The sequence below is a fragment of the Thamnophis sirtalis genome, unplaced genomic scaffold (genome assembly GCF_051295495.1).
Source record: "Thamnophis sirtalis isolate CommonGarterSnake01/CBP01778 unplaced genomic scaffold, rThaSir2_p1.2 scaffold_11, whole genome shotgun sequence".
In the NCBI taxonomy this organism is placed as follows: Eukaryota; Metazoa; Chordata; class Lepidosauria; order Squamata; family Natricidae; genus Thamnophis; species Thamnophis sirtalis.
Genome location: NW_028261391.1, coordinates 31034047 through 31051979, shown reverse-complemented (window position 1 = coordinate 31051979; position 17933 = coordinate 31034047). Strand labels below are relative to the sequence as shown.

Genomic DNA, 17933 nt, shown 5'->3' with positions numbered 1-17933 from the left:
TACTTTTACTTTTAGTGAGACAATGTAAATATAAGGCCAGCAATTACGATGACTGAATTTATATTCTCCAGTTGGTAATGCTTCTGTTTCCTTGAGAATGTGTTTTTTAAACTGATGTACATTCTCTCTCTACTCTATTTACAAAATCTATTGAAGACGGATTTAAGCTGATAAAGATTATTTTACCCTGATTTACAGGGAATTGAGGGTATCCCTGGTTATCAAGGCCTTGATGGTGAACTTGGCTTTCCAGGATTACCAGGAATAAAAGGTATTTTCCTATTTTATCTAATTCTAGAATGTCATATTATGTCACTCATATATCACAAATCATGAATGAAATATAAATTGGATTTTGCAGATACAGAACTTCTTCTGGACTAATTGTTTGAGTTGTCTATTTATTTTTAGATCTTAATCACAACAAAGACCATATCCAGGATGATCTATTTATAGAGGCTTGGTTTAATGCAACTCTGGAGCTGTGATTTCTCGCAAATATTTTACAAATTGACTCTAAGATATAGAGAGCAGCTTGTCTGTTTCCTTGCCATTTTTTCCCTGAGTGAAAGTCTCAAAAATGAACAAGAAAGCAAGATAAACAGAAACCACCTCATTTTTGTCACTGCCTACAATGATGTGATGATGGTGTGAACATGTATTGTTTTTGTTATCTCTGAAATCAAACTGGATTACGTTTTGCACAACTTATAAAGTAGGAAGTAGCAGGCAAAAAGCCTTAAATTTAAACTTGGGATTCTAAACCTAGAAAGAGACCCACATAAATTACAAAAAAAAAAAAAACCCATCAAAATTTATTTGACTCTAGAAAAGAAAAAAGAGGCGTACTTCAAAAAAGAGTCAAAACAGGTTGTTCATTCCTGCTAGTTGCCATGGAGATTCTCAGCCAGTGATCTCTTTTGACAGTGCATTCAATGACTTGGATTCAGCTAGGAAAATTCCAGTGTAAAATCGACCCATTTCTGTCCTGGATGAAGTCCAAAGATTCTTTCTCTGTGTCTTGTTCTTGTTAGCTTATTTCCTTGACAAGGTGGCCATTAAATATAAAGATTCAAAACAAGTATTTCATAGCTCCTTGGCTTGAAGATCTTCACCTATGTTTATATATTCGAGACATATTAGGCAAAAGCATGCGATAATTGGCCAACGTAGATATTGGTGCAGACCAGTATTTGTACTGAATGCATATTTCTTTGATGATAGATCCTACTATATTACCAAAACCAAATAACATCAACCTCTCTCTCCAAAACTGATAAAATGATGTAGAATAGTAAATTGGGACATGCATTCCCATAGTTATGTGAGCTTTATAGAATTCACAAGTATTATTTGGCATCATAATCATATAATTCCTGTCTAATAATAGGATCTTCCTTTTAGGAGAAAAGGGCAATCAGGGACCATCTGGACCACCTGGAATAGCAGGGCCTCGAGGGCCAACAGGACTACCTGGTAGCAAATATATTTGATCTGTTTTACTTAATTGAATTGGATTTTTAATATTATTTGCTTGTAATAAATAATTGTAATTGTAAACGATGGTAATGCATCTATAATTGTAATTGATTGTATCTTCATTACTAGGCCAGCCTGGACCAGTTGAGAAAGGAGTTTCCTTCCCAGGAAGCCCAGGACCTGCTGGACCTCCAGGAAACCCAGGAATGTCAGGAGATCCTGGTCCCCGTGGGCCACCTGGGCTCCCAGGTACATATTTCCTTTCTTCTATTTTAATGTTTTGCAACCTTGGAAACTTAAGGATGTGAGGACCTTGACATTCTGGGAGTTTTCCAACATCTTCAAGATGCCAAGATTGAAAAACACTGCTCTAATTTGAATTAGTGGCGATTATTGCCCCAGTGTTACTTGGAGCTTTTGGCTGGGATGCCTTTCTGTCATTTCAGGTGTTAGGGAACTCAGGAGATATACTGGAAGGACTCAGAGAGAAAACACCTGTGTTTGAAGGTGTTTCTGGGTAAAATACAGAGGAGTAGTTATTACTGGGTGCTATTCAGGGCTTGTCTTGCAATAAGTTTGCATCAAATCTTCTCCAGAATGATCCCTTCCTTTTAGGTATGTTTTGAACGGATGTTAACATTTTTCTTCTATCCATCAATCCAGGACCTCCTGGTACAATGGGCCAGTCAGGCCGTCATGGTGCTCCAGGTAGAACTGGACCACCAGGACCCAAAGGAGAAAAAGGATTTCAAGGGCAAAAAGGTACTACAATAAGGAGTGGTGAACTTATTATAAGAAGATGGAATGGAGTGTTTGGTTTTTGTCTTGTACCTGTCAATAATCATGGAAATATTGTGTATATTTGACACAGAGTTTGTTGGTGGACAGGCTCTCAAATATTTCTAATTATTATTTTTAAAATTAATTTGTGCATAGGTTTACCTGGCTTGCTTGGATCTCCTGGTACAAAGGGACTTCCTGGATTCCCAGGAAGCTGCATAACTAGTCCAGTGAAAAGAGGCTTCATTTTTTCCCGGCACAGTCAGTCAACAAACATTCCTACATGTCCATCTGGGACAACTCACATCTATAGTGGCTACTCTCTTCTTTTTGTTCAAGGAAATGAACAAGCACACGGACAAGACCTCGGTACTTTTATACTTCATTTTATTTTTTTCTTAATAAGATATCACATAAAGTTTGCTATGCAAAAGCAAGCATTTAATGTCCTGGTTAAAATAACATACCCAACAGTGTAATCCTAAATATGGGTCTTAATTGGTGAATTCCCAGAGAATTGTGACTACATCTGCATCTTAGGGATGAATCTTCCATATGCAGCACTTTCAGGGTATAGAAGACAGTGTATACCTATATGAATTGTCCAAATCAAATTACCAGATTTATTTCTAGTAATTTCATCTCTTATAGAGATGAAAGTTATTCTTAACCAAAACTCTCAGAGTTTTGGTTAAGAATAACTACCAGCATAAGCAATAGCACTTAGACTTATAAATCATTTCATAGTGATTTACAGCTCTAAAAAGTTTACAGAGCATATTGCCCCCAACAATCTGGGTCCTCATTTTACCAACCTCGGCAGGTTGAAAGGCTGAGAGAACCTAGACAGCAATCTTAAGCATTACTCTAATTTGTTTATGTACTATTTTAGAACTCTATGAGCTGATTGTTTCAAAATCTCTGAGAAAACACCAAGATGAGGAAAAAAACACAGTCACATTAACAAATGTATATGTTTTCTAGCTATTTTATTTTAATGCATGTCTTCCAATTGTAAATTAAACATTGATTTGCCCAGAGCAAGGATAATTCCAAAGGAATTAACCCCAGAATGTTTTCTCCTCCCATAGCTTTTGAAATTTCCCTGTTAAAAACCTTCGCTCTTCCTTTGTTCTCTCAGATTATTTCCCCCCCAGAATTGTCTCTATTGTAGCATTTCCCTACTTTGTATGAATTTCATCTGTACTAATATTATAAACATCAGAGCATACCTATAACACAATAGGTTATATTGAATATTGAACTCACCAGAACTTCTCTTCTGAATCATCCAGGTACAACTGGTAGCTGTCTTTCAAGATTTACTACAATGCCCTTTTTATTATGTAATACCCAAGCAGTATGCAGATTTGCTTCCCGCAATGATTACTCCTACTGGTTGTCAACAGAAACACCAATGCCTGAAGATATGGCACCAATTTCTGGAAGAGCTTTAGAGTCCTATATTAGCAGGTAATTTTTCCTACCTGATTTTCCCTTCTAATTTCTATATCGATATTAATTTGATACATATTATATAAGAAACACTAAGCAGATAAACTACAGGTTTCCAAAAGCAAAATCAAGATGCGTGTGATTTTGTAAAAAGGTGAATAAAAAATGAATGATTCCATTTCTCTGTGTGTTCTGCCCAGCTACCTGCCTTATCATCACTTTTCTTCCAAATTCATTTGCCTGCTGTAGTCTTGTTTCTCCCTTTTCTTCATGGTATGTTTGTCTCTCACTTTGTAGATGCGTTGTCTGCGAAGGTCCAGCAATGATGATAGCAGTCCACAGTCAAAAAACTTTAGTTCCACCCTGTCCTCAAGGCTGGCAATCTCTTTGGGAAGGGTTTTCCTTTGTTATGGTAGGAAGAAAAATAAATAAATAAAAGTACTGGCTTTTTTTTTTGTTTGAAATAAATTGAAATAAATTCATTAGACAAGAGATTTTTAAAAAAACAAGTTCTGAAAGTGTTCAATCAAAGTGATATATTTCATTTTATTAAGCTTTATTATTGAAGTGCTGTGAGGGAAAAGGTGCAATGCTAATTAATTAGATTCTTGAAATCTATCTCACATGTAAGCTGTATCTACACAAACAATTTATCCCCCCCTTGTCTCCTGTCCCCGCAATTTTAATTCTGTGTCAGTTTTGCCATTCTATGTCTCTTATGAAATGAGCTACAGCTCATGCCTTCTAATAAAATGTGTTACTTGGAAAAGTTGCCACCAGACTCCTAACAGAGTGGTTGGAAACTTTACCAAAAGCAGCTGCAGCAGTACTTTGCTAGTTCTTTAAACCAGGCTGTCAATTGCAGTGTTGTGGTTTTTACAAGGGATATCTGGTTTTAAGTGTTGTGCCTGACCGTCCCTCGGCCCTTCTATGGATCATCAGCACTCTCCATGCCTGTCTGTCCCGCACTGCCTCGAGACCAGAAATTCTTGAGGAATCTGTTGTTTTTCTCTTGGTAAGAATCTGATAAGGAAAGGAAAGGAGTCCCTGCAGATTTTACTCTGCTAGGTGCTCATTTCCATTGAGCCATTGCTTCCGAAGACATCTTCATGGTCATGTGGACAGCATGGTGCTGCAGAGCACTGCAAACCCAAAGGTGAAAAAGTTCCCAAAGAAAAAAAGAATGCATTATTAAAAATATCTGAAATTTCTGTTGTTCTATGATGCTACAAATCCTACCAAGGTTTTACATTTAAGCAAAAAAACCAAAACGCACAGGTGCAGTATATGTGGTACCTTGCTCAATAGTAATAACCGTGAGAGGGATCTTGGAATCCTAATGGACAACCATTTAAATATGAGCTAGCAGTGTGCAGCAGTTGCCAAAAAAGCCAACACAGTTCTAATCTGCATAAACAGAGGGATAGAATCAAGATCACGTGAAGTGTTAATACTACTTTATAATGATTTGGTAAGGCCACACTTGAAATACTGCATTCAGTTTTGGTCGCCAAGATGTAAAAAAGATGTGGAGACTCTAGAAGGAGTGCAGAGAAGAGCAACAAAAATGATTAGGGAACCGGAAGCTAAAACATATTATAGCAATAGCAATAGCAGTAGACTTATATACCGCTTCATAGGCCTTTCAGGCCTCTCTAAGCGGTTTACAGAGAGTCAGCATATTGCCCCCAACAATCTGGGTCCTCATTTTACCCACCTCGGAAGGATGGAAGGCTGAGTCAACCCTGAGCCGGTGAGATTTGAACCGCTGACCTGCTGATCTAGCAGTAGCCTGCAGTGCTGCACTTAACCACTGCGCCACCTTGGCTCTGAGGAACAGTTACAGGAACTGGGTATGTCTAGTTTAATTAAAAGAAGGACTAGGGGAGATATGATAGCAGTATTCCAATATCTCAGGGATTGCCACAAAGAAGAGAGAATCAAAGTATTCTCCAAAGCACCTGAGGATAGAACAAGAAGCAATGGGCGGAAACTAATTAAGGAGAGAAGTAACTTAGAACTGAGGAGAAATTTCCTGATAGTTAGAACAATTAATCAGTGGAACAACTTGCCTCCAGAAGTTATGAATGCTCCAACAGTGGAAGTTTTTAAGAAGATGTTGGATAGCCATTTGTCTGAAGTGGTGTAGGGTTTCCTGCCGAGGCAGGGTTTTGGATTGAAGACCTCCAAGGTCCCTTCCAACTGTTATTCTATTCTATTCTACCAATAGTAGCAAAAACTACCAAATTGCTATGTAAAAATAACCCGCATGAATTATTTGATCTTAATATATCTTAATATTCTGAGATACAATTATTATTTGAAGTCTATTCCTTATCCCCAGATTACTTAACAAAACAGATTTTTATGAAAGTCATTTATCATTACAGTATACTGGTGCAGGTTCAGAAGCTTCTGGACAAGCTTTGGCATCTCCAGGGTCATGTTTAGAAAAATTTCGTGCCCTTCCATTCATTGAATGTCATGGCCGAGGAACATGTAATTACTACTCAAATTCCTACAGTTTCTGGTTGGCTACACTAAATTCAAGAAGAATGTTCAGGTATTTTTATTCACATTACTTTCTCTGTGATGCAACTTAAAATGAATCGGTTCATTCTTTCATTATATTGTAATATGCTACTACTTGGCCAATTCATAAATAAAACTGACATTTCTTTGTTTTGATACTTACCTGCCATTATATTTAGCAAGTCCCTCTGTGAGGGAGATGGGTGGTTTCAAAATTTGATAGATAAATACATTGTTTTATGACAACTGTTTTACTGTCAGGGCTGCCTAATGCTTTTGATTCAAAGACAAAAAGATGCTTTGGACGACATTGTGTGGAATTCCTGCCATAAACTATTTAATCAGCAATAACGGGGAAAAATCATTATTTTCAAGAACTACAGAGAAATTCTACTTGAGAGCATGTGGTTTATATGCTGTACAGCAGCTCTCTTCAAATACAAAGCACTTCATAGTCCCAATTATTATTTTTACTTTTTGTACTTTGATTTAAATACAGGTGACTGACACTGATGCAGCATTTATTAGTTTAATGTTTAAGGTAGGGGAATTCTATTTTACTTAAAATATATCACTCTTATTTATATTTAAAGGAAACCAGTGCCACAGACTCTAAAAGCTGGAAATATGGAAAAAATAATTAGTCGCTGTCAAGTCTGCATGAGGAAACCCAACTGAGCAGAACTGTCATCTGAAAATGAAATTCCAATTTTGTTGCCCACAGGAAAAAAGCCTGAAACCAAACCAAATGCTTTTATGAACTTTTAATAATATGAATTACAACCGTACAATATTTGTACCCAAAATTAGAAAATCAGTGTTGTGCAATAATGAAAAGTGCAATGTTTTTATTGTTTTATTTTGCTAAAATAAACAAAAATATCATCTTAAAAGAAAATATTGGAATGTATTTTTTTTTGCACTTATTTGTGTCTTGCCTTTATTATTTTTATCAATAATTCAAGGGAGCAAAACATACTTAATACTTTTTCCTCCTCTTATTTTTCCCACAACATAACCCTGTAAGGTGAGTTGGGCTGAGAGAATGACTGGCCCAAAATCACCCAGTTGTCTTTCATAGCTAAGATATGATTAAATAACTCCTGGTTTCTAACCTGATGCCTTCACTATGGTTCGCTTCACTAAGCTGGCTGGGGAATTCTGGCAGTTGAAGTCCACAGGACTTAAAGTCGCCAAGGTTGAAAAACACTGCATTAGACCAACATATTTAATGTATTACAAGATTGCCAGTTTCTAAACACTAGTATTAATGGAGCCTTACATATTATAAACCATGGCAACATCCAATTTTTAAATGAAAAAGCTATAGTTCTCAATTGTGATCTTGTGCTTTTCCAACTACTAAATGAAGTCAATAGCTATCATAGGATAATGTATTATTCAAATCAAATATTATGTAAACTGACATTTTTGGCACTACATTAAAGGATATTTTTTTTTAAAAAAAATGAATAAAACCTCTTTGAATAAAGCTTCTAAACTGCTACCTTCGTTATTCACTCTTCCTTTGGCTAAAAAGTGGGAAATTGCAGCATTTCACTACAGCGTAATGCCATATTTTGTTATTATTTGGAAAGGAATTTCCAGTATAAGAACATGTTGATTATTTAAATACAATTTGCAACTACAACTTTGTTCCAATTTCCTGCCAAATATTGAATTCTTAACATTTTGACAGAGGCAGCAGTTACAGGGAGTAAGAGCTCTCCTTCACTGGAAGATGAAAGCAATTGCTCCCTTGCATTTATTGTCTTATGCCAAATCAGTCCATTTGAAACCTGAACTATTCAGTATAATGCAAAAACAAAAGAAATCAATTAATTTTTAATACGCTTAGTGTAATGTGGAAACATACCACTTGGTTTCTTTCAATGCAACTGCAGTCATTGCCAATGTTGCTCTTCATTTGGCCACTAGTCTCCTGCTGTACTGAATAATACATATACCAGTAAGCCTTATTATATTTAGTGAACTTAAATACCAGCTCCTAGTAATATGTGTCCTAGTGGACAAACCATTTAAATATGAGCCAGCAGTGTGCAGCAGCTGCCAAAAATCCAACACAGTTCTAGGCTGCATAAACAGAGGGATAGAATCAAGATCACGTGAAATCTTAATATTTATAATACCTTAATAAGGCCACACTTGGAATACTGCATTCAGTTTTGGTTGCCACAATGTAAAAAAGATGTGGACACTCTAGAGTCTCCCACCAGTCTCCTACTGTACTAAATAATACATATACCAGTAAGCCTTATTATATTTAGTGAACTTAAATACCAGCTCCTAATAATATGAGCTCAGGAATGTAGCTTCATTAATTAATTGGTGGTTCTGGGTTAAATCAGAATAAATTAAAAATGCTTTAGTCTCACTAAATTCAGTTATGTTAAACAGAACAATGTACTGTCCTCAACTTATGACCACAATTGAGCCCAAAATTTCTGTTATTAGGTGAGACATTTGCTAAATGAGTGTTGCCCATTTTACGACCTTTTTTTGCCATAGTTGTTAAGTGAATTGCCGCAATAGTTAAGTTAGCAACATGCTAACTTTGCTTGTCAAAAGATTGCAAAAGATGTTCACATGACTTTGAGACACAGCAATGGTCATAACTATGAACCAGTTGCCCAGCATCTGAATTTTGATCACGTGATCATGAGGATGTTACAAAGGTTGTAACTCTGAAAAAATGGTCATACATCACTTTTTTCTGTGACGTTGTAACTTTGAACAGTCACTAAATGAATTGTTGTGAAGTCGAGGACTACCTGTATTCTTAAAAGATTTCAGTTGGACAAAAAAATGGTCCAGTTCTGTCACCAGATGTTACCTGTATGGCCTAATAATAGCTAGAGAAGATCTTCATCCTCTTCAGAATCTACACTCTATTCCCTCAAGGTACCTATCTTATCTGTTTCTACTAAGGATTAATGTCCTATTCATTTCTCCAAAATCAGAGAAAAGATCTTTCCCTGACTTTGTGCAGCTCATAGTCAGCAAGCCCTTATAACATGAACATTTAAAAAGGTTTTTTATAATCTCTTTGTCTACCAATGAAGGCATCCCCCATTCTTCATTTCAAGGAGGCTTTAAAACAACTTCCATATATGTCAATGGAAGCTTTTTACAGCCTCACTGCAAGAGAAGGAGGCAGTTTTTAAATCTTTCTCCCTCCCTCTCCCTCTCCCAGATGCAATATTCCAAGTTCCTCTTGAAAAATCACCTCCCAGTAAGGATTTACAATGTCTGTAAATATAAAAGAGGCTATTTTAGTGTCTCATTGCAGCAACTCTCTTGTAAAAAAAATGTTCCACATATAGCAATAATTACAATGAAAATGAGAAAAGGGAAAGATTGAGGGAATTGTGTATGGGCGGTGCTGAAAATGTTATTAAGAGCTACATTGTCACAGCAGGATTGTATGACCAATACTGTTAAATAAATATTCATAATTAATCTACAAGCCTGTTTTATGATATCTTTGCCATTGCAAAATCTTAAGTCAAATATATGTGTTTCAATTGGGTTGATAAGTCAAGAATGATCTCCATGAACTTGAAAAAAATAATTTTATATAAAGGATTCACCTTTAACTGCAATATTATGCATATTATTTTTTAAAAAAACCTGTTTTCAGTTAAACTGCATCCGTAATGCCTATTTATAAAATATCAGTTGTAAACTGTCTTTATAGGCAAAAGAGATTCCTGTACACAATTTGTGGAAATATTTATCTGTATGCTGAAATTCATTGTAATATTCAACTGAACTCAATAAATATACTGAGGTAGTACATGTATGCAGAATAACAGTATAACAGAGTTGGAAGGGATCTAGGTCTTCTAGTCCAACCCTCTGTAGTAAGATAGCAAAAATAACCCAGAAGGGAAAACCAAACTGTATATGGGGTGCTGCAGACCCGGGAAAGACAGAGGTGTGTCTCATCCTTCCCGTTCTTTCTTTCTTCTAAAAAAACTCATAACTTCCAGGCAGCTGTCTTCATGAAACTTTCTTTTAGCGTTGGTGGTGACTCCCGGCTGGGAATGGATGGGAAACCTTTGCCTTCCAACACTTCTAACCATTTCAAACAAACAGTTGTCCAATCGCTTCTTAAAAACCTCCAGTGTTTGGAGCACACACAACCTCTTGAGGCAAATCATTCCACTGATGAACTGTTCTAAGGAAATTTTTCCTTAGTTCTAGGTTGATTCACTCCTTGATTAGTTTCCATCCGTTGCTTCTTGGCCTGACTTTAGATGGAGAATACGTTGCCCTCCCCCCCAATCTTCTTTGTGGCAGATCCTTAGATATTGGAAAAACCGCATCCATGCTGGTCTCTTTTGAAAAGCATCTCCTATTTTTCTTCTTAATTGGAATTGGGCTAGACTTTTAGTCTTTTTCAAATCTTTCTTTAGTGTTGTTTAGGAACTAATATAATTGTATTAGCGTACATTAAAACATAACTTGAGCTAGATTAGGATACAATACCATAATTCAAAGGTCTTCAAACTTGGCAACTTTAAGACTGTGGACGTCAACTCCCAGAATTCTCCAGCCAGCTCAACTTGTGGACTTCAGAGTTGAAGTCCACAAATCTTAAAGTTGCCAAGTTTGGGGATCCTTGCCATAATTAATGTATCAGATAAATGTTCAGTTGGCTAAATCTGTAGGCGACATAAAACCAGAACAATTTTTAAAGAAACCCTGATTTTCTAGATCTTTATCATAATCAGATTTCCATACTGATATTTAAAACCTTTTTTTTAACCAAAAAAAAGCTGAATCCAAAATAAAATCCCCAAAATTAACGAAGTCACGCTGTCTAGCCATCGCCCACCGTCGGCAAAAAGGAAGAAAACCTTCGGCTTTCTGCAAAGCGAACGGGAACCCGGCTACGACCATAGTAAAGATGGCCGCAACACTTTCTAATTCCTGTTGAAGGTCCGCTTCCGCCCTTTCTCGATCACGAGATATATCCCGGCTGCCGGTTACGGCAATGCATTTGGGACAATTTAGGTCATTTCCCTCTCTCTCTCTTTTGTTTTTGTTTCTCTGAGTTCCGCGCTGTGCTCCGCCACTAACGGCCCTCTGACGGAGGAACGGAGCCTGAGGCGGCTGGAGTGGATAACTGGGACCAAAGCTTCCGCCTCCCTGCTGGCCTCAGGGTGAGAAATAAAGGGAGAGTTGGTTTGGGGCCTTCTCTCTCCGAATTAGCAGTAGGGCAAAACTGGGAAGTTCGTGTAGGAATCCTTGGTAGGTTCCTTCATTGTATTCAGAGGTTCTCACGTACCGTTTTCCTTGCCGCACAAAAGGCTCGGCCCGGACGTCCTTTTGCTCCCTTGCTTCAACAGCTTTGCCCGCTGTTGCTTCCCTCCCTTCCCCCTCAAAGCGTAAGACTTCTGTCAAGGTTAACGCCGTCTCTTTTTCCATTGATTTCGTCTGCTTCTCTCCCGCCCTTCCCCCTTTTTTTGCGGGTTTGCTGATTTTTTTATTTTACTTATTTTATTCACACGTAGTGCAACCCGTTTCGGGGCCCCTTTTAAAAGAATTTGAGAAATTGGAACAGGTTAAGAGCTCAGGGGGCTAAAAGAAACTAACCCTAAGAGCGATTGAAGCCATTGGGAATCAAGCGGGCGGGGCTTGACAATTCTTTAAATTCCTAAAAGAATGCAGGTTGGAGAAAAACCTGTTATTTTTCATTCCAGAAAACACTTACAGTTTAAGTTCAAGGAACCTGGAAATCAGATTCTGGTTAACGGAAACTTTCTTACAGTAAGAACAACAGTTTATTAGTGGAACCAATTCACAAGAGAGGCAAAGGGTGTCGTTTTATTATAGGTATGCCAGAAGGGACAGAAGAGCCATCTGGCTGGGATGCTTTAATTGGATTCTTGCACTAGACAGAGGATTGGACTTAATGACCTAAAGGGCCTTTCCAGCCCTGTGATGCTATAATTCATTTAGCTTTCTTAGTACTGCTTTGATTGATTTATATATATATATAGGCAGAATGCAACTGAACACCAGGTGCTGACCTGTGCCAAAGATTGTTACTCTCCTACCCAGCTGGGAAGTTCCTGAATTGTTATTAACCAGGGTGAAAAACAAGGGCCTTAAATAAAATGGATTTACCATTCAGTCATTAACTGCACAACAGAGTTCTGAGATACCTCAAGGAGTAGCAAATTTATTGCTGAATACATTTTTCTGAGGCAACGTGTTTCATCAGAAATATCAAATGTAGTTTTGGGAACCACATGCAACAATTGATGGGGTGGGAGGGAAGAAGGAAAGGTGAGATACAGAATTGTCATAAATACTGACTTTCACTTAGATTCTATTCATACAACTATCTCAGCCTATGCTGATTGGAGTTTTAAATATATCCTTACAGCACATTGAAAGGCAGATATTCTAGTGGTTCAATTCTTGTTCTAATAAATAATATTGGATATTAGCAATAGCAACATCTCAGCATAGGTGAATTGTCTTGGCAGGAGTCTTGTTTAGTTATAAAAATCACAATTTTCTACCATTCTCATTGCCCCTTTTGAAATAGACCAAAATAGTTGATTCTCCTAATCCACTAAGTCAGGAATGTCAAACTTACATAGTCACATGGTCGTATCACAACTTTTTTCCCCCTTTGCTAAACCAGGGGTGGATGTGGCCAGCGTGTGATGCATCTTGCCCGCGGGCCAGGTGTTTGATACCCCTGCACTAAGTTATATTTCTGCTACCAGTTTAGCAAAGATTTGTAATTCAATACTTAGATTCCTCATATTTCCTATTAATTCTACTGCATTTGTAATTAAATAAAATTGAGTGGTGTCCAGTTTTCTTTGTAACTATTATCTGATGGGCTATATCTGGTGGAGATTTTGTGCTATTTTAGCATGTCAACTGCTTCTGTGTTTGCACAACATAATCCAGAAATCTAGTAAAACTTGGCTTTTTCTTGAGTAGCAGTAAATTGAGAATTCAAAAAAGTAGATTGAGAATTTGATAGAAACCATTACAGGTATGTTTAAATCAGGATCCTTGGTTTATTTCTATAAGAACATATTTAGGCTTATAATTTCGTTTATTGGAGAAAGTAACACACCAGGATTGTGTTTGTGTATAATGATAAACCACGGTTTTTCAGAACCTAGTGACTTGATTGACATAAATTGCTAAACCATGATGTTGGCTTTAAATTTCAAGTTAAAGCAAGAACAAGAAAACATACTTCTATCTCAGTTTAGATATGAAACTAATCCTTTGGTAGCAAGTCCTTAATTTACTTAGCTGCCAAATTTCAATTCCGCAAGAGTCATGAAAACTGGATTTTTGACACATTCTCTTAAACTATTTGAAATTCCTTGATTCAAAAAGTATTGCCCTATGACGCACCATTTTGCCCAGTTAAAGATTATGGTAATGAGATTTTTAGTAGTACGGGTAGTCCTCAACAGTTCATTTAGTATTTGATCAAACTTACAATAGCACTGAAAAAAGTGACTTATGACTGTTTTTCGTGCTTATGACTGTTGCAGCATCCCCATGGTCACAAGATCAAAATTCAGATACTTGGCAATGACTCATATTTATGACAGTTGTAATGTCTCTGGGTCATGTCCTTTTTGTGACCTGACAATCATAGTCAATGAGGATGCCAGATTCATTTTAACAATTGTGTTACTGCAACTTAACAACTGCAGTGATTCCCTTAACAACTGTGGCAAGAAGGGTCATAAAATGGGGCAAAACTCAATAACTGTCTCACTTAGCAAAATAAATTTGGGGCTCAATTGTGCCATGTGTCAAGGACTACCTGTATATAGATAGATGATTAACTAGTAATGATTAAGCTTGTTATAGTGATCTCAATCCAGATGATGTCACATGTGCTTCATTTTAATGTGATTTGTATAAAGCGACATAATTTATAGAAAAAAACAAACAGCCAACTATATGTATTTAATGTATTGTGTTCTCTTTGGGGGATTTACCTATCCCATAGGCTTAAATTGTTATATTCTGCATCTTATCTTTGCAGTTGCTAGAATAAAAGTCTAAAACAAGGCAAGTACTAAGCATTTAGTCATAATTAGATACAGATTATTTTTTGTTAAATATGGATAAATTTTTTCAGACTTAGGAGCTGTCTTTAAGTCTTCACTAGCTTTATTGTGAATTGTAATTCCACTCTTCTAAAAATCAGAGTTGAGAATTTAAAAAAGAAATGACTTTTCTGAATCTTTGTAAATTTTTAAATATTTGGAAGTTATTTGGCATATTCCTATCAAATTCATATTATAGAATACATAGATATCATTTAAAATGTCCTTAGTAATATTTTATTTATAATCTGCCTAATACTTCTTTCTGTTCTTCTTTTTCCCGTTACAGCTTGAAAAGCAATTGTCATGCTGTCTTATGTAGAAAAGTTCCACTGTATAATCATATTGTTCTGTAAAATAAACAGTGTTATAGTGTAGTAATATTAACACATTGCAAGCAAACTTCAGAATGAGCAAACGAACAAGGGGTGAAATTCCTTTAGGAAGGTTAGTGAAAGTTGAAGAATTACGCTTGTATTTATTCTAGTGAGTAGTTGTAGTATCTTCATGTGTTACAATGTGACTGTTTTGCATATATGCTCTTTGCCCAGATATATTTTCTTTCTTTCCAAATTAAAATTATATATACTTTTATCTTTTCTTCTGTAGTAGGATTCAAGAATCCCTAAGATCCCCAGGTGGTTTTCCATTTGGAAAATGAAAAGATTCAGATCTTTCTAAATACAACACATTTTTTTATCAAATAGTCTTCAAAACATAAGTCTTAAATTCAGAGGTTAGATAACATCCATAAGCTGATATCTAAAATGAACATCCTGTAACTGAATTTTTTGTATTTTCCCAGGTATTTTAAAATATACATGCATTAAATCTTGTTATACATATATGTGTTATATTTTTAAGTGAAATGGTTAAAAATCAGAATCTGAAGTGGTGCAAATTGAGTAGGTGATGTAGTTAATAGTAAATATAATTTTAGAGTCAAGTTTTATATAATTGTAATGTTTTAAAAATAGATAACTATGCAGAAAGTCTAATTTGGAATCTGATTTAGATAGCATGGAATTTTAATATTTTTCATTTCTCTCTAGTCTTCAATGGGTCAAACCTTGTGCTTATTTTCTGCTTGTTGTGTAATCTTTCACTTCCAAGCAGGACTAAGAGCACTGATCAGCAACAATTTAGTGTCTTATCACTCTTAACCTGAAATATTATTTAGATTGTTTGCTTATTTTAAGTAAGCATTATTGATTTGGCTGTATTGATTTTCTCACTGAGTACCCTTTTTTAGTAATATACTTTATTTTCCAAAACACTCTTGTTTCTTTGTAGACAAATGCTGGTTCTAATATGAGAATTGGAAATACTTTTCCAGGTGATTTTCAGAAATTTAAATTCAGTTTTCTATAAACATTTATGTATTCTGCTTGAATTATCATCATCATTTGGATCTTTTTAGAGGAAACATTTGGATTTCATTGCAATTATAAAGATAGCTTCCATATAATTATGTCATCATGTTCTTGACAAGCATAATATATATATATATATTAGATTTTTTACAACCCCTGGTAAGCCCCAATTATGGGAGGAAGCTAACTGCTTCCATCATCTGTCCTTCGGCTCGTCACAAGAGTCCATCACGACAGAAACCCAATATTTTTACTGTTGCCTTTGTTATATTTGTGTTTTTTTATTTGTGCTGATAAATAAATAAAGGGAGACTAGTATAGATCTATTTCAAGCTATTTAGCTCTCATCAGCTAGCCATACCCTTACTGGGATTTGAACCTGGGCTATATTGCACACTAGGCATACTAGGCAGAGATCTTAGCCATTAGGCCACAGGCTCTTATCCGTTTATCAGCGAAGCCAGGGTGAAAGGTATCTATTAGATTTTTTACAACCCCTGGTAAGCCCCAATTATGGGAGGAAGCTATATTATATATATATATATATAATATCCAGACTGGATAATGAAATTCAAAATCTCTGCTAAACAGGTCAAAGTTCAGTTTGAATAGGACTAGAAATTATGAAACAAAATTATGAAACAAAAACTCATTTATATTGTTATGATGGTTTTAATATTTAATCTTTGTATGTCACTGCTATAAGATTAATAGTTTTATAAATTATTTAAATAAATAGTTTGATTCTATAGAATTCTGAGCCTGAAGGATATATTCATAACAAATTCATAGTAGTGATTTTTTTTTCCCCACAAGGAAATCTTTTGTCTGGGCAAATTGGAAATTTATAAAAGGCATTTTTTTGTTCTGCTGAAGATTTTTGCTGTAGTTTCTTGAACCACATAATAGTCATGCTCCAAGAAATACTGCAATTCAGCCTGAGCTGCGTCATATAGATTCATAGTCTTTTGCAATATTAACGAGGCACCTTTAGAGACCTCATAAAACATCTAATTTTATTCAAGTCTTTTCTGGTTCAAACCCAGCAGATTTCAATGGGTTAATCCTGATCTGCTATCTTTCTACAGTGACTTATCACATTTGGATGTAGAGGAGAACTGCTTTGAAGTGGTTCTACTATTTTGACTCCATAATACCATATTTTTCGGAGTATAAGACACACTTTTTTCCCTTCAAAAAAAAAGAGCCTGAAAATCTGGGTGCGTCTTATACACTCAATACAGCATTTTGTTTGCCTCCCAAAACCTCATCCCCTTCACCAAAATGGCCGTGTAGAGCCTTTAGGAGGCTTTCAGAATGCTCCTAGGGACTGGGAAGGGCAGAAATGAGCGAAAAACAGGCTATTTTTTTGCTCAATTTTGCCCCCCTCCCCCTAGAGCACTCTACAAGTCTCCCAAAGGCTATTCATACCCTTTAAAAAAAGGGGGGGGGACCAGTTTTCACGAAAAACAGACCATTTTTGGGAGGTCTGCAGAGTGCATTTTTTAAAAAATTTGCCTCTTCAAAATCTTGGTGCGTCTTATACTCTGAAAAATACGGTAGTTTATACACCTGTACAGATCAGTTTATTGCTATGTTGTTTTTCATCTTTATTGAAACAATTGCCTGATTTTGAGATACAGATTCTTTTGTACTTAACACAAGTCTCCTTTCTTAAGTCATCCATTGAAGCCTTTCTTCATGTTTTTTTCATGCCAAGATTCAGAAAACAGACAAAAGATGGAAACCTTTTTCTTGTAAATTCCATTCTATTCCTTGCATAGCCCCTACTTTTAATCCTTATCTTAGGTTGTTAATTTTTTCTAGATCTTTTAAATATATTTTATTTTTTGCAAAATGTATTTAACTGTACAATAGAGTTTCATAGTGTTATGATATGTCAATAGATAGACTATGTAAATATTTTTGCCACAGTTTATCTGCCGTTAGCGTGCTTAAGATTTGTGATGTTAGTATCTTAATCATGTTTTTAAATTGATTGCTCTGCAGTGGCAATTTGCTTCTTAATATTTCATGCTACTATTCTAAAAACAGATGATGTGCGGATTTTCCTATATAACATTGGTATCCCAATGATTAATAGAAAGGGCATCTCTAGCAGAAATTTATATCCAGTGTTAAATCACACAGACTTGACAGTTGAATAAGTTAATAGGCTACAATA

The 17933-nt window shown here is 35.9% G+C and overlaps 2 protein-coding genes across 9 annotated transcripts in view; both read left to right on the top strand.

The window, feature by feature from the left end:
• The window catches only part of COL4A3 (collagen type IV alpha 3 chain), a 75282-nt gene extending 67980 nt beyond the window's left edge, over window positions 1-7302 (top strand). Inside the window, exons 44-52 of the mRNA XM_087725464.1 lie at window positions 199-271; window positions 1405-1476; window positions 1609-1728; window positions 2143-2241; window positions 2416-2628; window positions 3555-3732; window positions 4012-4126; window positions 6105-6277; window positions 6840-7302. Coding sequence (XP_087581590.1) covers window positions 199-271; window positions 1405-1476; window positions 1609-1728; window positions 2143-2241; window positions 2416-2628; window positions 3555-3732; window positions 4012-4126; window positions 6105-6277; window positions 6840-6924 — 1128 coding nt within the window. The 3' untranslated portion in view covers window positions 6925-7302. The remainder of the gene's footprint in view (window positions 1-198; window positions 272-1404; window positions 1477-1608; window positions 1729-2142; window positions 2242-2415; window positions 2629-3554; window positions 3733-4011; window positions 4127-6104; window positions 6278-6839) is intronic.
• A 3970-nt stretch (window positions 7303-11272) lies between these two features.
• Window positions 11273-17933, top strand: part of MFF (mitochondrial fission factor) — a 32468-nt gene continuing 25807 nt past the window's right edge. For 2 of the 8 annotated variants that reach the window (XM_087725472.1, XM_087725467.1), the window contains exons 1-2: window positions 11273-11435; window positions 14665-14822. In XM_087725472.1, the coding sequence (XP_087581598.1) occupies window positions 14785-14822 (38 nt within the window). In that variant the 5' untranslated portion in view covers window positions 11273-11435; window positions 14665-14784. Of the gene's footprint in view, window positions 11524-14664; window positions 14823-15668; window positions 15712-17933 lie in introns of those variants that run through there. The other 6 variants (XM_087725474.1, XM_087725473.1, XM_087725470.1 and 3 more) reach the window with 5 other exon arrangements.